The sequence below is a fragment of the Oncorhynchus kisutch genome, unplaced genomic scaffold (assembly GCF_002021735.2).
Source record: "Oncorhynchus kisutch isolate 150728-3 unplaced genomic scaffold, Okis_V2 scaffold3968, whole genome shotgun sequence".
Taxonomy (NCBI): domain Eukaryota; kingdom Metazoa; phylum Chordata; class Actinopteri; order Salmoniformes; family Salmonidae; genus Oncorhynchus; species Oncorhynchus kisutch.
In genome coordinates, this window is record NW_022265913.1 from 106,172 (window position 1) to 126,584 (window position 20,413).

At 47.4% G+C, this 20,413-nt stretch overlaps 1 protein-coding gene across 14 annotated transcripts in view; it reads right to left on the reverse strand.

Moving 5' to 3' along the window:
* Positions 1–20,413, reverse strand: part of LOC109880172 (serine/threonine-protein kinase WNK1) — a 180,446-nt gene that overhangs the window by 36,480 nt on the left and 123,553 nt on the right. For 11 of the 14 annotated variants that reach the window (XR_004209150.1, XR_004209149.1, XM_031821382.1 and 8 more), the window contains exons 9-13: positions 17,582–17,754; positions 9,172–10,596; positions 6,906–6,992; positions 6,557–6,592; positions 5,064–5,192 (exon numbers count right to left, since the gene is read on the reverse strand). Coding sequence is in view for 12 of the 14 variants with exons in the window: in XM_031821382.1 (XP_031677242.1) it covers positions 5,064–5,192; positions 6,557–6,592; positions 6,906–6,992; positions 9,172–10,596; positions 17,582–17,754 (1,850 nt within the window). In the remaining 2 variants the exon portion in view is untranslated. The remainder of the gene's footprint in view (positions 1–5,063; positions 5,193–6,556; positions 6,593–6,905; positions 6,993–9,171; positions 10,597–17,581; positions 17,755–20,413) is intronic. The other 3 variants (XM_031821380.1, XM_031821387.1, XM_031821388.1) reach the window with 3 other exon arrangements.

Genomic DNA, 20,413 nt, shown 5'->3' on the forward strand with positions numbered 1-20,413 from the left:
GCACAGTGAGTGGTACCTGGACCAGCACTATAATAACAGCACAGTGAGTGGTACCTGGACCAGCACTATAATAACAGCACAGTGAGTGGTACCTGGACCAGCACTATAATAACAGCACAGTGAGTGGTACCTGGACCAGCACTATAATAACAGCACAGTGAGTGGTACCTGGACCAGAGCTAGCTATAATAACAGCACAGTGAGTGGTACCTGGACCAGCACTATAATAACAGCACAGTGAGTGATACCTGGACCAGCACTATAATAACAGCACAGTGAGTGGTACCTGGACCAGAGCTAGCTATAATAACAGCACAGTGAGGGATACCTGGACCAGAGCTAGCTATAATAACAGCACAGCGAGTGGTACCTGGACCAGCACTATAATAACAGCACAGTGAGTGGTACCTGGACCAGCACTATAATAACAGCACAGTGAGTGGTACCTGGACCAGCACTATAATAACAGCACAGTGAGTGATACCTGGACCAGCACTATAATAACAGCACAGTGAGTGGTACCTGGACCAGAGCTAGCTATAATAACAGCACAGTGAGGGATACCTGGACCAGAGCTAGCTATAATAACAGCACAGTGAGTGGTACCTGGACCAGAGCTAGCTATAATAACAGCACAGCGAGTGGTACATGGACCAGAGCTAGCTATAATAACAGCACAGTGAGTGGTACCTGGACCAGAGCTAGCTATAATAACAGCACAGCGAGTGGTACCTGGACCAGAGCTAGCTATAATAACAGCACAGCGAGTGGTACCTGGACCAGCACTATAATAACAGCACAGTGAGTGGTACCTGGACCAGCACTATAATAACAGCACAGTGAGTGGTACCTGGACCAGCACTATAATAACAGCACAGCGAGTGGTACCTGGACCAGAGCTAGCTATAATAACAGCACAGCGAGTGGTACCTGGACCAGAGCTAGCTATAATAACAGCACAGTGAGTGGTACCTGGACCAGAGCTAGCTATAATAACAGCACAGTGAGTGGTACCTGGACCAGAGCTAGCTATAATAACAGCACAGTGAGTGGTACCTGGACCAGAGCTAGCTATAATAACAGCACAGTGAGTGGTACCTGGACCAGCACTATAATAACAGCACAGTGAGTGATACCTGGACCAGCACTATAATAACAGCACAGTGAGTGGTACCTGGACCAGAGCTAGCTATAATAACAGCACAGCGAGTGGTACCTGGACCAGAGCTAGCTATAATAACAGCACAGCGAGTGGTACCTGGACCAGAGCTAGCTATAATAACAGCACAGTGAGGGATACCTGGACCAGAGCTAGCTATAATAACAGCACAGTGAGTGGTACCTGGACCAAAGCTAGCTATAATAACAGCACAGTGAGTGGTACCTGGACCAGCACTATAATAACAGCACAGTGAGTGGTACCTGGACCAGAGCTAGCTATAATAACAGCACAGCGAGTGGTACCTGAACCAGAGCTAGCTATAATAACAGCACAGTGAGTGGTTCCTGGACCAGAGCTAGCTATAATAACAGCACAGTGAGTGGTACCTGGACCAAAGCTAGCTGGTGTGCCTGGTAGAGATAGTAGAGGTGTTCTAAACTGGGCGAAGGGGACATAACAGAAGCGCCCAGCTCACTAGCATACAGCTGAAGACCACCAACCATGCATACAGACAGACCAGACCAGGGCATACAGACCAGACCAGGGCATACAGACAGACCAGACCAGGGCATACAGACAGACCAGACCAGACCAGGGCATACAGACAGACCAGACCAGACCAGGGCATACAGACAGACCAGACCAGGGCATACAGACAGACCAGACCAGGGCATACAGACAGACCAGACCAGGGCATACAGACAGACCAGGGCATACAGACAGACCAGACCAGGGCAGGCAGACCAAGCAGCATGTCATAGAAGTGTAGTGAGTGGATGAAAGAGTGAGAAAGTCAATGTAATAAAAGCAGAAAGAAAGGATGGGAAACTGAAGTAAGAAATGTGAATGTTACAACGCCTTAACAAGAAACAGAACAGATTAAACTCCATGGAAAGACAATATCAGTATTATTTCAAAGAAATGGTTGTGTAATACTTACCACAATGGACATGAGTTAGTCAATGACTCAGTAGAACTTACTGAATCGGTTTCATAAGGGTTTGGTTTATTTTGACATTGGCTTTTGTGAGTGTTTGGTTTATTTTGGCAAAGTTGTTTGAAGGCGATGGAAGTTCATGTTTGTACCCACAATGCAGTAAAACTTCACTATAACTAAAACCTCTATTCATATGCCTATGACTGAGAAAAGTAAACTCTTAATTGCGTAACCAATGGCCCTGAAGGTTTTCTATCGATTACTGAATAATTAATGGAGGTTTGGTTTTGTGTTACTGACTTGGTTCAGACCAACTCTGGCAGGCCTTCAGTGGGCCCATCCATGGGTTTAGGTAAACAGACTGGCCTTCAGTGGACCCATCCAATGGATTAGGTAAACACACTGGCCTTCAGTGGGCCCATCCATGGGATTAGGTAACCACACTGGCCTTCAGTGGACCCATCCATGGGATTAGGTAAACACACTGGCCTTCAGTGAGCCCATCCATGGGATTAGGTAACCACACTGGCCTTCAGTGGACCCATCCATGGGATTAGGTAAACACACTGGCCTTCAGTGGGCCCATCCATGGGATTAGGTAAACACACTGGCCTTCAGTGGGCCCATCCATGGGATTAGGTAAACACACTGGCCTTCAGTGGACCCATCCATGGGATTAGGTAAACACACTGGCCTTCAGTGGGCCCATCCATGGGATTAGGTAAACACACTGGCTCAGTGGGCCCATCCATGGGATTAGGTAAACACACTGGCCTTCAGTGGACCCATCCAATGGATTAGGTAAACACACTGGCTCAGTGGGCCCATCCATGGGATTAGGTAAACACACTGGCCTTCAGTGGACCCATCCATGGGATTAGGTAAACACACTGGCCTTCAGTGGGTCCATCCATGAGATTAGGTAAACACACTGGCTCAGTGGGCCCATCCATGGGATTAGGTAAACACACTGGCCTTCAGTGGACCCATCCATGGGATTAGGTAAACACACTGGCCTTCAGTGGGTCCATCCATGAGATTAGGTAAACACACTGGCCTTCAGTGGACCCATCCATGGGATTAGGTAAACACACTGGCCTTCAGTGGGCCCATCCATGGGATTAGGTAACCACACTGCCCTTCAGTGGGCCCATCCATGGGATTAGGTAAACACACTGGCTCAGGGGGCCCATCCATGGGATTAGGTAAACACACTGGCCTTCAGTGGGCCCATCCATGGGTTTAGGTAAACACACTGGCTCAGGGGGCTGTGCTAAACTCAGCAAAAAAAGAAATGTCCTCTCACTGTCAACTGCGTTTATTTTCAAACTTAACATGTGTAAATATTTGTATGAATATAAGATTCAACAACTGAGACATAAACTGAACAAGTTTCACAGACATGTGACTAACAGAAATTGAATAAATGTGTCCCTGAACAAAGGGGGGTCAAGATTAAAAGTAACAGTCAGTACAGCTGGTGGCCACACCAGATACTAAGTACTGCAGTGCATCTCCTCCTCGTGGACTGCACCAGATTTGCCAGTTCTTGCTGTGAGATGTTACCCCACTCTTCCACCAAAGCACCTACAAGCTCCCGGACATTTCTGGGGGGAATGGCCCTAGCCCTCACCCTCCGATCCAACAGGTCCCAGACGTGCTCAATGGGATTGAGATCCGGGCTCTTCGCTGGCCATGGCAGAACATTGATATTCCTGTCTTGCAGGAAATCAAACAGCCGTATGGCTGGTGGCATTGTCATGCTGGAGGGTCATATCAGGATGAGCCTGCAGGAAGGGTACCACATGAGGGAGGAGGATGTCTTCCCTGTAACGCACAGCGTTGAGATTGCCTGCAATGATAACAAGCTCAGTCCGATGCTGCTGTGACACACCGCCCCAGACCATGACGGACCCTCCACCTCCAAACCGATCCCGCTCCAGAGTACAGGCCTCGGTGTAACGCTCATTCATTCGTCGATAAACACAAATCCGACCATCACCCCTGGTGAGACAAAACCGCGTCTCGTCAGTGAAGACCACTTTTTGCCAGTCCTGTCTGGTCCAGCAACGGTGGGTTTGTGCCCGTAGGCGACGTTGTTGCCTTACAACAGGCCTACAAGCCCTCAGTCCATCCTGTACCTGTCCCCAGGTGTGATGTTCGGATGTACCGATCCTGTGCAGGTGTTGTTACACGTGGTCTGCCACTGCGAGGACGATCAGCTGTCCGTCCTGTCTCCCTGTAGCGCTGTCTTAGGCGTCTCAAAGTACAGACATGGCCACATCTGCAGTCCTCATGCCTCCTTGCAGCATGCCTAAGGCACATTCATGCAGATGAGTAGGGACCCTGGGCATCTTTCTTTCGGTGTTTTTCAGAGTCAGTAGAAAGGCCTCTTTAGTGTTCTAAGTTTTCATAACTGTGACCTTTATTGCCTACCGTCTGTAGGCTTTTACCGTCTGTAGGCTTTTATCGTCTGTAGGCTTTTATCGTCTGTAGGTTCATTAACTGCCTACCATCTGTAGGTTTTTACCGTCTGTAGGTTCATTAACTGCCTACCGTCTGTAGGCTTTTACCGTCTGTAGGTTCATTAACTGCCTACCGTCTGTAGGTTCATTGAAAAAGCATGGGAAACAGTGCCCTTTAAACCCTTTACAATGAAGATCTGTGAAGTTATTTGGATTTTACAAATTATCTTTGAAAGACAGGGTCCTGAAAAAGGGACGTTTCTTTTTTTGTGGGCTTGTGTGGGCTTGTGTAAAATGTGTCTGTATGAATGCATACAGTATCTGACACGGAATGTGAATGCATGAGTCTGTTACCTGTTTTTTGGGGACCCTCACTCTAACTTGATTAAGGTATGTGTGTGTGTGTGTGTGTGTGTGATATGAAATGTGTGCACAGAGTGTGGTTAAGTGCCAGTGTTTGCATGTGCACTCTGTGTGTATGTATGTGTTGGTCCCTTACCTGTGTGGGCTGTGGTCCAGGGGGTAGCTGGGTCTGAGAGGGGCTCTGTACCACGGTGCTGCCTGCCTGCTGCTGCGGCTGAGAGACCATGGGCTGGGAGGTGGGGGGGAGAGAGGCCTGCAAGGGGGTCTGGAGGAGAGAGGGAGAGAGTCAACTCATAATTAAGCCCATAGAGATGCTATATGTCCTTCTATGATTAGGCCCATAGAGATGCTATATGTCCTTCTATGATTAGGCCCATAGAGATGCTATATGTCCTTCCATGATTAGGCCATAGAGATGCTATATGTCCTTCTATGATTAGGCCCATAGAGATGCTATATGTCCTTCCATGATTAGGCCATAGAGATGCTATATGTCCTTCTTTGATTAGGCCCATAGAGATGCTATATGTCCTTCCATGATTAGGCCATAGAGATGCTATATGTCCTTCCATGATTAGGCCCATAGAGATGCTATATGTCCTTCTATGATTAGGCCCATAGAGATGCTATATGTCCTTCTATGATTAGGCCCATAGAGATGCTATATGTCCTTCTATGATTAGGCCCATAGAGATGCTATATGTCCTTCTATGATTAGGCCCATAGAGATGCTATATGTCCTTCTATGATTAGGCCCATAGAGATGCTATATGTCCTTCTATGATTAGGCCCATAGAGATGCTATATGTCCTTCTATGATTAGGCCCATAGAGATGCTATATGTCCTTCTATGATTAGGCCCATAGAGATGCTATATGTCCTTCTATGATTAGGCCCATAGAGATGCTATATGTCCTTCTATGATTAGGCCCATAGAGATGCTATATGTCCTTCTATGATTAGGCCCATAGAGATGCTATATGTCCTTCTATGATTAGGCCCATAGAGATGCTATATGTCCTTCTATGATTAGGCCCATAGAGATGCTATATGTCCTTCTATGATTAGGCCCATAGAGATGCTATATGTCCTTCTATGATTAGGCCCATAGAGATGCTATATGTCCTTCTATGATTAGGCCCATAGAGATGCTATATGTCCTTCTATGATTAGGCCCATAGAGATGCTATATGTCCTTCTATGATTAGGCCCATAGAGATGCTATATGTCCTTCTATGATTAGGCCCATAGAGATGCTATATGTCCTTCCATGATTAGGCCATAGAGATGCTATATGTCCTTCTGTGATTAGGCCCATAGAGATGCTATATGTCCTTCTATGATTAGGCCCATAGAGATGCTATATGTCCATCTATGATTAGTCCCATAAAAAAACAAGTGCGTGCCCACACACACAGGAGGCCTCTTGTACCAGGAAGACATTACATCTACTTTCACCTCTGCTACACTGTAGGCAAATATACATCACAGCCATTTCACTTACAGTTCTGTCTGTTCGTGAGACAGCAGGAAATGAAATGTTGGATTGGAGAAAAGGGAAAAGCCGGGAGACTCAAGAGATAAAGCAGACAGTGTGAGAGGTGCTCATATCAACGTTGTTTTGTCTACCTGCGGAGGGAGCGCTGTGACGTAGTAACCTCCATGCTAAAAGAGACAGACAACACAGTGTGTGAGAGAGCGAGAGAGAGGCACCAGAGGGGCCACGCCACAGCTTTCACACCACACAGGAGAGAATACTGTACTCAAGATTAGAAACAGACAGACCAATCTAAACAAAAACACCGTCTGGCTGCCATGACGATGCACCTGTACTCTGAACACAACAGGAGAGGTTGAGGATTGGTGTGGAGGATGTGTACAAGTTGGCCATTATCCACACTGGCAATGTCTCAATGTTCCCCTTTGGTAAGGAATTAGGACGTCCTCATAGAGGCCTGTGGAGAAAGGCGGGCCTTACCTGTTGGTGGGCGATGGGGACTGGCTGGGAGTTGGGGGCAGGAGGGTGTCCAGTGTTGGACTGGGAGGTTGGGATCTGCTGCACCTGCTTCAATAGGATAGAGAGATAGATGAAGAGATGGAGAGACAATATGGAGGGAGATAGAAATATGGACACAAGAGAGAAAACAAAACGTGAATTAGGATCTATTTGTGACTTTTGGACATACTGCACAGTACTATATTCTAGCCTGAGCTTTGGCTCACTGTACTGTACAGTACTACTGTATTCTAGCCTGAGCTTTGGCTCACTGTACTGTACAGTACTACTGTATTCTAGCCTGAGCTTTGGCTCACTGTACTGTACAGTACTACTGTATTCTAGCCTGAGCTTTGGCTCACTGTACTGTACTACTGTATTCTAGCCTGAGCTTTGGCTCACTGTATGGTACTACTGTATTCTAGCCTGAGCTTTGGCTCACTGTACTGTACTACTGTATTCTAGCCTGAGCTTTGGCTCACTGTACAGTACTACTCTATTCTAGCCTGAGCTTTGGCTCACTGTACTGTACAGTACTACTGTATTCTAGCCTGAGCTTTGGCTCACTGTACTGTACAGTACTACTGTATTCTAGCCTGAGCTTTGGCTCACTGTACTGTACAGTACTACTGTATTCTAGCCTGAGCTTTGGCTCACTGTACTGTACTACTGTATTCTAGCCTGAGCTTTGGCTCACTGTATTGTACTACTGTATTCTAGCCTGAGCTTTGGCTCACTGTACTGTACATACACAAAGTATCCCCTCTCTGACTCTCCAGAGAATCTCCAAGACTCCTTGTGTATGCATGTACATCCACAGGTAACGATAACAGGTAACACAATCCACTGCTGGGTCAGTTGGGGGGAGTGAGTAGGCTTCATGCACGTGGTAGGGCTCCTAGATGATTCATTACATTGTGAATGTTATTGCTCAACAGAGCACATAGAAGAAGCAGGTTGTGTCCTTTAAATATATTTAGAAAAAACTAAAATAAAACCTGTTTTTGTTGTTGTTGCTGGTTGATTGAAACCCTTTACATTCCATGTAATGATTACATTTAGCTTCTGAACCAACCCTAAGAAGTACCCTTAGAAGGCTGCAGACAAGTATACTTGTTCCCAAGCTCAGCTCAACCACTCACAAGAGAGTGAGCTCACACAAGTATAGTTGCACCAGGCTGACCACCTACCTTGCCATCCCCTGTTCTCAGGACATTACCACTGAAAACGAGAGGCTTTAGGAGCGGAAAGCATTTCGTAGGAAGAAGAGATGAAAATGAAACAAATAAAATTGCAATATAAAACCATAAAAAGAAGCGAGAAAGAAGAGCGCTGCTCAGAACAAAAGATGAGGCTGCGGGATGACTGATAATGTCAGCATTCTAAGGGTTAATGGATGAATTCTGACCCCTGAGTGTAAAGTATTTATCTTGGATACCAGCTGAGTGTAAAGTCTTCCTATTGGTCGCTAGCTTATTATATGGCACATGACGTGCTGCAACACCTCCAATAGAACTGTTACTGGGATTGGTGTCCTTGGCAACAGATAATAAATGATAAAAATACCGTTTTAACCATTTCCAGCCAACTAGACAGAGCTACTGTACAAACTGTTAAAATAAAATACAAATTTGAAAATACAGTTGAAAAATTAAATAAATTTTTTTATGATGTAATTAATGTAAGCTTCAGGTGAACAGTTAAACCGGTCTAAACCCTCCGTTTGTTGTATGTTTGTGTGTTGGATCATACAAATCCTCAAAGCCATGTGGCAACAAGTCTGTGATTATTACTCACAACAATGATCCCATTCCCATACAGTAGTGTCTTGACAATTTGGTGTTTTTGAATATTAAATAAGGCCCAATTCGACTTTGGATTCGTATGTACAATATGCAGTTCTACCTCACTGTATACCAATACAAACACACATTTGTTCCATATAATTCCATATATGAACATACATACAAAAGCTTACTTACTCTAAGAGACCGATACAAATAATTCCGTAGGTGATAAGAGAACATACCGTCAACAGAACTAGGGGATTTAAACAGCAGGTTTCTAATTGTTTCCTGAAGACTAGCACCTCCTAAAAAGGACCTTTGAGTGTAGGCAGTCATGGCTGGAAAGGGTTAAAACCACAACCACGAAACAAAATGAATCAGGTAAGTGATAAAGACAGGGTTGGTGTGGAGGGTAGACGGCTGAGGGTTGCTATCGAATAAGAAAGTGATGGTCTAAGTACCAGCCCAGGGTTTCCCTGCATGGCCAGAGGAAACTCGTGATACGAGAGGTCGGGTTGGACGTTCGTCTGTCGGGCCCAGGTGGTGTGTAGTATGTTGACGTGAGAGGACTGACGCCCTGGGGACTCGGAGGGAGGCACAAACAGAAAGGTCTGCTGGCTGGGGGGGTGGCCCACTCCCTGGCCCTCTGCAGTGGCGTCCCTCCCCCCGGCCTCTGCCCCGTAGAAGGTGTGTGGGATGGACTGGGCGGCCGAGGAGGCCCCGAACTGGGGCGGAGGAGAGTGGAACTCTCCACAGTCAGAGGAGGCCATGGAGTCACTGGAAGGTTCCGGGCTGCAGTCCTTCTGGCCCTGGTGCAGTAGCAGGCTCCCGGGAGGAAGAGGCATCTCAGGGCTGATGTAGCTGTACAGTTCCTCAGTGACTGGCTGCAGGCGGCTGTAGGTCCCAGACCCCCCTGACTGTCCTCCTGGTCCCCCCTGTTCCTCCAGGTTGAGGTCCATGGAGCCACGGCGAGCCCGGTACAGTCTAGAGGCCAGCACGCCAGAGTCGGCCCCAGCGGCGGCCGCTGCAGTAGCCATGTTTTGGACGTGGAACTCGAACACGCTGCCTTGCGGGGGCTCCATGACTGGGGGAGCGGACTGGGGGAAGGAGGCAGAGTGCTGCAGCTGGTACCCATCGGTAGTACCCGAGGCCTGCGGGCCCAAGGTGCTCATGGGTGGCAGCTGAGGGATGGGGCTGTGGGTCAGGCGCATGTGACTCTGCATGTGGGGGTGGTAGGTCTGGGCGTAGGCCGGCTGTGGAGGGTCGTACACGGCCAGGCTGGCGGCTGCCGCAGCCTGCATCTGCTGGTGGAAGCTGATCTGGTTGATCTGGTGAGCCGTCATGGGGTAGCCCCCATAGGCCATGGCCTCGAAGTGATCCAGCAACGCTGCCTGGTTCAGGCTCAGCCTCCGCACAGCCTCCACCACCTCCTCCTGCTGCTCCGCCCTCACGTCCTTGTACCCGTACAGAGGGTCCTGGAGGGACTGACCTTGGAGGTGCTGGTGCATGGGCTCTCCAACTGATCCCAGCCTCGGAGCACCGTAGCCGGGCACCATGAAGAGGGACGAGGGATCCACTCCCAGGTGCCCATCCACTCCTCCTCCTCCACCCACGCCCAGCCCCTCCATCCCCGGGTGGTAGGGGTGCAGGCTGCTGGCGTAGCGGGGGTAGGCAGGCTGGAAGTGGCGCGTATGGGCCTCCAAGATGGACGTGCTCTTGCGGCGTTGGGCGTTGTAGGCCTTGGAGGGAGGGCAGGCAGGCGGCGGTGAGAAGGAGATGGGGCGCTCCAGAATGGAGGGGAGAAAGAGAGGTGGCGTGGGGTCCGGAAGGCCTGCTGAGGCCCAGACTCCTCCTCCACTGCTGTACTGCTGAGTCACAGACTGCGGCTGAAGTGACATAAGATTATTGATGCATCATCTTCATGGGGGAGAGAAGCACCGTTAAATACTGTAGTATTCAGACAGATAGAAAGAGAGAAGAGGGTGAAGAGGTATATCAAAAGAGAACAAGAGAGATAGCAGTGCTATATATTTCTGCTAATGCATTAATCCCTGCAACGGATAAAGAAAGTCAAGAACCTAGCAAAGAAACCCATGAAGAACCAAAAGATGAAGGTACAGACAGACAGTAATAGCTTCTAGGTATGGAATTAAATGCAGATGTGGCAACGACGGCTTCCTTTAAGATCAACAGACTGCTGCTACTGTGACATTAAATGGTTAACTATAAACTGCACCTTATATACAAAACTATTACATGATGTGTATTTTGGGGGGTTTAAACCTTTTAATTTGACAGTGAATGATGTTCATGCTAATTGAAATTGTACCTGCTGCCTAATGAAGACTTTAGTGGATTCCTGGATAAAACAGGTGACCACACCAACTACTGTACATAGATCTGACTGAATGTACTCTACTCAATAGTTGAGTCTACATCTCATATTGTGTCTTGTGACTCCAGTAAAATGGGCTGAGATGACAAACTGAAGTGTTGTTTGAGTTGTTGTTCATATTGGGGAAGTGTAATGTAGCAGCAGTCTGACTAGTCTCACTAGGAGGGGAGGGAAGTGTACTGTAGCTAGCAGTCTGACTAGTCTCACTAGGAGGGGATGGAAGTGTACTGTAGCTAGCAGTCTGACTAGTCTCACTAGGAGGGGAGGGAAGTGTAGTGTAGCAGCAGTCTGACCAGTCTCACTAGGAGGGAAGGGAAGTGTAGTGTAGCAGCAGTCTGACCAGTCTCACTAGGAGGGAAGGGAAGTGTAGTTTAGCTAGCAGTCTGACCAGTCTCACTAGGAGGGAAGTGTACTGTAGCTAGCAGTCTGACCAATCTCACTAGGAGGGAAGGGAAGTGTAGTGTAGCTAGCAGTCTGACCAGTCTCACTAGGAGGGAAGGGAAGTGTAGTGTAGCTAGCAGTCTGACCAGTCTCACTAGGAGGGAAGGGAAGTGTACTGTAGCTAGCAGTCTGACCAGTCTCACTAGAAGGGAAGTGTAGTTTAGCTAGCAGTCTGACCAGTCTCATTAGGAGGGAAGGGAAGTGTAGTGTAGCTAGCAGTCTGACCAGTCTCACTAGAAGGGAAGTGTAGTGTAGCTAGCAGTCTGACCAGTCTCACTAGGAGGGAAGGGAAGTGTAGCTAGCAATCTGACCAGTCTCACTCGGAGGGAAGTGTAGTTTAGCTAGCAGTCTGACCAGTCTCGCTAGGAGGGAAGTGTAGTTTAGCTAGCAGTCTGACCAGTCTCACTCGGAGGGAAGTGTAGTTTAGCTAGCAGTCTGACCAGTCTCACTCGGAGGGAAGTGTAGTTTAGCTAGCAATCTGACCAGTCTCACTAGAAGGGTAGAGAAGTGTACTGTAGCAGCAGTCTGACCAGTCTCACTAGGAGAGTAAGGGAAGTGCCAGGCAGTCTGTATTTAATGTGAGCACAGGGCGCCTGGCGAGAGGCCCGAAGCGAAGAACAGCAGGGTTCACTCACAGGTATCTGAAAGTGGATTAAAGATGAACACACAATAATCTGATCGTCTGTTCTCTATTTGTTATGTCTCTCTATATGTCTCTACTGTTTTGTCCCTCGTCTCTCCTTGTTTCAGATACCCATAGACAGCCCTACTGAGCTCCGGTCCCAGCTCCACCAGACTACACACCCTGGTTCACACCACTCTGTGGCCAGAGATGCTCTAACATACAGGGCTGACAAACACCGCCGGGAGGCTGGCTCGGCGTTGTTGCCGTGGGCGAGGCGGGGTGGAATGCAGGGGCAGGACACTCTCCAGGGCCTTGGAGAGCCGGCCCGCAAACGTGTCACCGTCTTCCGACCCCCGGCAGGGGGAGTGGGGGGCGGAGAGGACCGGAGGAGGGGTGGAGGGCCGGTTGGGAAGGCAGGACAGAGCAGGAGGTGTGGAGGAAAAGTAGGGGACGCAAACGGACATGCTACGGCCGCGGTGGCGGGGAGGTGGTGAGAGAGGCTGCAGGCGGAAGGAAGGAGGGAAGGACAATTAACCACAGAATGGATGGAACACAGGTGAAATAAACACGGGTGAGCTAAACACGGGTGAGCTAAACACGGGTGAGCTAAACACGGGTGAGCTAAACACGGGTGAGCTAAACACGGGTGAGCTAAACACGGGTGAGCTAAACACAGGTGAACTAAACACAGGTGAGCTAAACACAGGTGAACTAAACACAGGTGAGCTAAACACAGGTGAGCTAAACACAAGTGAGCTAAACACAAGTGAGCTAAACACAGGTGAGCTAAACACAGGTGAGCTAAACACAGGTGAGCTAAACACAGGTGAGCTAAACACAGGTGAGCTAAACACAGGTGAACAGAGGTGACAAACAGATCTAAAGATCTGAAAACACGGGACACGATAAACACTATGGAATAAAGACACGTGGCGTTAGAAGACGGTAGTATGAAGGTTAGAAAGAGGTTTAAAAAAATCCGGCAAGAGCATATTGTGAACAGAAAGAGGTTAGATAAGAGGTAAGTAATACTGATTAAAAGGAAAAGTAATCTATAATCTCAAATAAGAAATGTGAGTACTAGAGCCATTTCTAGGTCATCTAAAGTGTTTATTAACAAGCTAGAATCTAATCTATTTCTTGCGGCTTTGTTCAAAATGAAAACACTACCTGAATAAGAACCATTCAATGTAGTGGTCTTGCACTACTATCTAGGGCATTTAAGAAGATTACCCTCAGACCAATCCCAGTGTCCGTGTCCAAAACGGCACCCTATTCCCTATATAGATCTAGGCTCCTGGTCAGACTTAGTGCACTATATAGGGAATAGGGTGCCATTTCAGACGCAGATAGTGTTCTAAATCATAGTGTGGCTGAAAGGAAAATACAGGAAAATCACTGCCACAGTCTATGTACTGCTCTGCTGCAGGAAACTAAATATAGCTAGGTAGCCAGCTGCGTGGCAGGGGACTTGGCAATGCCAGTGTACCAGAGGTGCAGTCTGCTCTGTCTGTACAATGATTCACAGACACATTCACCTTGCTGATTCTACACAATGGCCTAAAAATAAATCAATGTTCCGCCAAGAGTGGTCAGGGAACAGTTGATTTGGGGGTTGATGAAGCTATTCCTTATTCATCCCACAGTAGCTCTACAATGTTGCATTTAGATTTGATCTGTACCTAGTCAATTCTTCTGTTTATATAGTCTAGTGAAGCCTACTGGTTAGAGTCTAGTGAAGCCTACTGGTTAGAGTCTAGTGAAGCCTACTGGTTAGAGTCTAGTGAAGCCTACTGGTTAGAGTCTAGTGAAGCCTACTGGTTAGAGTCTAGTGAAGCCTACTGGTTACAGTCTAGTGAAGCCTACTGGTTACAGTCTAGTGAAGCCTACTGGTTACAGTCTAGTGAAGCCTACTGGTTACAGCCTAGTGAAGCCTACTGGTTACAGTCTAGTGAAGCCTACTGGTTACTGGTTACAGTCTAGTGACGCCTACTGGTTACTGGTTACAGCCTAGTGACGCCTACTGGTTACAGTCTAGTGAAGCCTACTGGTTACAGTCTAGTGAAGCCTACTGGTTACAGCCTAGTGAAGCCTACTGGTTACAGTCTAGTGAAGCCTACTGGTTACTGGTTACAGTCTAGTGACGCCTACTGGTTACTGGTTACAGCCTAGTGACGCCTACTGGTTACAGTCTAGTGAAGCCTACTGGTTACTGGTTACAGTCTAGTGAAGCCTACTGGTTACTGGTTACAGCCTAGTGACGCCTACTGGTTACTGGTTACAGTCTAGTGAAGCCTACTGGTTACTGGTTACAGTCTAGTGAAGCCTACTGGTTACAGTCTAGTGAAGCCTACTGGTTACTGGTTACAGTCTAGTGAAGCCTACTGGTTACTGGTTACAGTCTAGTGAAGCCTACTGGTTACTGGTTACAGCCTAGTGACGCCTACTGGTTATAAGATAGCAGAGGATACTATATAGTCAAGAGATGAAGGGCTATGAACTCATTCTCAAAGTAAATCACAGCTTTGTTGATGGAACCTTCCAGAACTGAATTCTGTTGCAGCCCAGGAATAATAGCTGGTAGAACTCGTGAACACATTGTTTACATCCAATGAGATGTTTAACAGAACAACATAGCACAGCGGTTAAAAGGGATTTACTAAAAAGAAGTGATGTGATTTATATCACACTGGGAACCAATAACATTTGATGATAACACACAATAAATAAATTGACAAAGAGGAAGACATAAAATAATCTCAAATGACACAAAACCCAACAGTAGTGGAGCAGACTGCATAGACGCACCAATCAATCCCATCTTTCAGTATGAAAAACACAACACGTAAGAATAGACTGCAAAATATGAAGATATGAAGTCCACAAGCCTTTTTCAGGTTGGGTTTTATTGATATACAGCTGTGTTGTTGCTTATTCAGATGTACAAATAGCAGCAGCTAAGCATCGTTTCAAGGTCAAATATGTCATTTAGGACCAATGGCAATATCATTTTAACACTTCTACCACTATCATTCAGCAGATTGATTCACTGTAAAGTAATGGCACTTGATGGTCAAATAAAACCAAACAATGGTAAAATGATTGCAGAATTTAAAGTGGCTGTGGTTGTCATGCCCAATAACTTTTTATTCAAGCTTATCAAAGACTACACACACACACACACACACACACACACACACACACACACACACACACACACACACACAAGGTGGAATTAATGTTTAATTCATGTTGAATGCAAACAATTCTTGATAAGCTTGAACAGCTTGGAAATCTCAGTCTAACATATGCCATCGGGTGTATGGTTTGCGGTGACAGCTCCATAGCCTTAGGAAGGTGAGCTATAATTCACTGACACTATGGAGATGGCCGAGTCGGCTCCAGTAACAAGGCTTGTGATTCAGTGTGTCTGACACTGATGAGTGATGGCTGGCTGAGGTGACTGCCAGTGTGCCAGACAGAGAGCCTAAAAACACCAGCATGGCACCTCTAAAATAAACCGTATGGGATTGATGGAGGCCCTGACAGCTTGCACAGCTAACTGCCTAATATCTATACAAACAACACAAATAATGAGAAATACCAACATGAGTACTATGAATAATATGTACCATAAATGATTGTTTGGGATTGGGGGGTGATGGGTTGGGGGAGAGGGGGGACAGGGTACTGTACTAGAACGAGATGCATGGTATAACTGAGGATGCAGCAATGTGGAAGGTATGAGGGGAAAAAGGAATCAAACGCAAAGCATGGAGTTTGTTTACTTCTGAGTGACTTTGGTTTCTCCAACATGCATCATTCTGTTCAGAAATGCTAATCAAACCAACTGACATTGGGCAAAACAACAGTTCAATTCATTAAAACAAAAGAAAATGTAGAAGACAACTGACCAAACTGCTCCTGGAACTAAAACACAGAGTAACTGATTTCAGAAACTTGCAGCTGTTCTCACTTTTGTCAGATTAAAGGCTAGTTAATTCTGGTACTTACCTGTAAGTCACTGTGACTGAAGACCCAAGAGCATGACTGGGGCCTTCTAACCTTTGGGATGGTCTTCATATACTGTACATCTGTCTAAACCCTTTGGGATGGTCTTCATATACTGTACATCTGTCTAAACCCTTTGGGATGGTCTTCATATACTGTACATCTGTCTAAACCCTTTGGGATGGTCTTCATATACTGTACATCTGTCTAAACCCTTTGGGATGGTCTTCATATACTGTACACCTGTCTAAACCCTTTGGGATGGTGTTAATTAGACATCCGTCTAAACCCTTTGGGATGGTGTTAATGGGTTCACATGGGTGCACATGGGTTCTAGAAAATAGGTTTTAGACTTGACCTTTAGGGGAGGCCGTGGGGTTACGCTCTGTTAGTGGAGACAGACGGTACCTACGGAACAGGAAGGGCAGCTCATTTGTGACTAGGCTATACATTTTGGGTGTAGATTAACATATTGGTTTGTCCTTCCTTCATTTGTGTGTTTTGGGCGTAGATCAACCGTTGTCTTGTGTGACTATTTGTTTGGGATTCCTTTGTGTGTTTTGGGCGTTGCTCAATCGTCTTGTGTGACTGTGTTTGGGATTCCTTAAATTAGTTCGTTTTTCTGGGTCTTCGGTTTCAACTTTCAATCTAAAAATGCTCTGGTATTGTTTTATGACTAAAAGCTATACCTGTTCCTGTTCCTGTTCCTCGAGTGGAAACATGAGAGCATATTAAAAGACTGAATTAACAGCCAGTTTAACATTTGATATTCTATAAAGGCCCTATTCCTTCCAATACACTGAAGAATACTGTTCCAGACATTGGTTTGGGAGTCTCTTGGCAAACAGCAAGACCATCCGTGTTACTGTTGAAAGAAGAACTGTAAAACCTGACCTCTGGTTCTCTCTGAAAATTGCCACTGAGTTTGTCATTTATTCATTTGTGAATAAGTGGATTAGAACACAGCTGCTGGTCACTAGGCTACCCTGCCGCTCTAACCACTGCGGTACCAAGAGCACCGAAATGTTAAACTGAAGAACTCGTGGGACTACAGTAGGCTGATGTCAGACAGTCTCTGCTGTATTGGCAACTCCTCTTATAATTGTCATGATTAGTGTAACCACGACCATAGGAGTTGGCAAGACGGCACAAACAGATGTGGGATTATAAAGGACTACAGGACAAACCTGAGAGAGAGAGGGCAGCCGGGAAGGAAAAAGGTTGCTCCATTTCAAAGATTGAGAACCTCTTCATCTCAAAAGGGAACTGGCTCCAAATCCAGTCTTCAGACATCACCTTCATGCATATTACAACTACAAACTCCACTGAAATTCACTTCACTTCTACCTTCCTAAGAACTACAAAAACTATATAATAATCCCTCCGACTCGTCACTTACCATGTTCTGCTGTTGGTAGGCATTGAGCTGCTGCTGTTGTTGCTGCAGCTGGGGGGAAGGGGAGGGGGAGGGGGCCTGGGTGGCAGGGATGTTGCTATAGGACATGGTCAGCTGGCCCAGATGGGACTCAGAGAACACGGACGAACCCTGGCCGTTGTCCACCGCTCCGTCAGCTGTAGGTGGAGGAGACAAGAACCCACACAGTGACCAGATGAGAAAGGAGGGGAGAGGGAGGGAGAGAGAGTTGGAAACGCACACACTACCGTTATATATATATATGAATGAGAGCGAGAGAGAGAGAGCAAGAAATCCAGATCAAGCGAGCCATTGAGAGATATACAATATCAACTACATTGTATTCCTGGTTTACAGTGCATTCGGAAAGTATTCAGACCCTTTGGTAGCGATTACAGCCTCAGGTCTTCTTGGGTATGACGCTACATTGGCACACCTGCATTTGGGGAGTTTCTCCCATTCTTCTCTGCAGATCCTCTCAAGCTCTGTCAGGTTGGAGGGGGAGCGTCACTACACAGCTATTTTCAGGTTTCTCCAGAGAAGTTAGATTGGGTTCAAGTCTGGGCTCTGGCTGGGCCACCCAAGGACATTGAGACTTGTCCCGAAGCCACTCCTGCATTGTCTTGACTGTGTGCTTAGGGTCGTTGTCCTGTTGGAAGGTGAACCTTCACCCCAGTCTGAGGTCTTGAGCGCTCCAGGGGCAGGTTTTCATCAAGGATCTCTCTGTACTTCGCTCCGTTCATCTTTCCCTTGATCCTGACTAGTCTCTCAGTCCCTGCCACTGAAAAACATTCTCACAGCATGATGAGTCCTTTAGGTGCCTTTTTGGCAAACTTCAAGCAGGTGTCAAGTGCCTTTTGCTGAGCCTTATTTTCAATGACGGCTGAGGAGTGGCTTCCGTCTGGCCACAACCACAAAGGCCTGATTGGTGGAGTGCTGCAGAGATGGTTGTCCTTCTGGAAGGTTCTCCCATCTCCACAGAGGAATTCTGGAGCCCTGTCAGAGTGACCATCGGGTTCTTGGTCACCTCCCTGACCAAGGCCCTTCTCCCCTGATTGCTCAGTTTGGACGGGCGGCCAGCTCTAGTCTTGGTGGTGCCAAAATTCTTCCATTTAAAAATGATGGAGGCCACTGATGGAGGCCACTTCCCCAGATCTGTGCCTCAACACAATCCTGTCTAGGAGCTCTATGGACAATTCCTTTGACCTTATGGCTGTTTGTTTCTCTGACACGCACTGTCAACTGTGGGACCTTATATAGACAGGTATGTGCCTTTCCAAATCATGTCCAATCAATTGAATTTACCACAGGTGGACTCCAATCAAGTTGTAGAAACCTCTCAAGGATGATCAATGGAAACAGGATGCACCCGAGCTCATACCAACGGGTCTGAATACTTATGTAAAAAAGGTTTTGTTTACATTTTTTTAAATAAATTAGCAAAAATGTATAAAATCCTCTTTCACTTTGTTATTATGGGGTATTTTTTTATTTGACCGTTATTTAACTAGGCAAGTCAGTTAAGAACAAATTCTTATTTTCAATGACGGCCTAGGAACAGTGGGTTAACTTCCTGTTCAGGGGCAGAACAACAGATTTGTACCATGTCAGCTCGGGGGTTTGAACTTGCAAACTTCCGGTTACTAGTACAACGCTCTAACCACTAGGCTACCCTGCCGCTCTATTCACTAGGCTACCCTGCCGCTCTATTCACTAGGCTACCCTGCCGCTCTATTCACTAGGCTACCCTGCCGCTCTATTCACTAGGCTACCCTGCCGCTCTATTCACTAGGCTACCCTGCCGCTCTATTCACTAGGCTACCCTGCCGCTCTATTCACTAGGCTACCCTGCCGCTCTAACCACTAGGCTACCCTGCCGCTCTAACCACTAGGCTACCCTGCCGCTCTAACCACTAGGCTACCCTGCCGCTCTATTCACTAGGCTACCCTGCCGCTCTAACCACTAGGCTACCCTGCCGCTCTAACCACTAGGCTACCCTGCCGCTCTATTCACTAGGCTACCCTGCCGCTCTATTCACTAGGCTACCCTGCCGCACTAACCACTAGGCTACCCTGCCGCTGTAACCACTAGGCTACCCTGCCGCTCTATTCACTAGGCTTCCCTGCCGCTCTATTCACTAGGCTACCCTGCCGCTCTATTCACTAGGCTACCCTGCCGCTCTATTCACTAGGCTACCCTGCCGCTCTAACCACTAGGCTACCCTGCCGCTCTATTCACTAGGCTACCCTGCCGCTCTAACCACTAGGCTACCCTGCCGCTCTATTCACTAGGCTACCCTGCCACTCTAACCACTAGGCTACCCTGCCGCTCTAACCACTAGGCTACCCTGCCGCTCTAACCACTAGGCTACCCTGCCGCTCTAACCACTAGGCTACCCTGCCGCTCTATTCACTAGGCTACCCTGCCGCTCTATTCACTAGGCTACCCTGCCGCTCTAACCACTAGGCTACCCTGCCGCTCTATTCACTAGGCTACCCTGCCGCTCTATTCACTAGGCTACCCTGCCGCTCTATTCACTAGGCTACACTGCCGCTCTATTCACTAGGCTACCCTGCCGCTCTATTCACTAGGCTACCCTGCCGCTCTATTCACTAGGCTACCCTGCCGCTCTATTCACTAGGCTACCCTGCCGCTCTAACCACTAGGCTACCCTGCCGCTCTAACCACTAGGCTACCCTGCCGCTCTATTCACTAGGCTACCCTGCCGCTCTATTCACTAGGCTACCCTGCCGCTCTATTCACTAGGCTACCCTGCCGCTCTATTCACTAGGCGACCCTGCCGCTCTATTCACTAG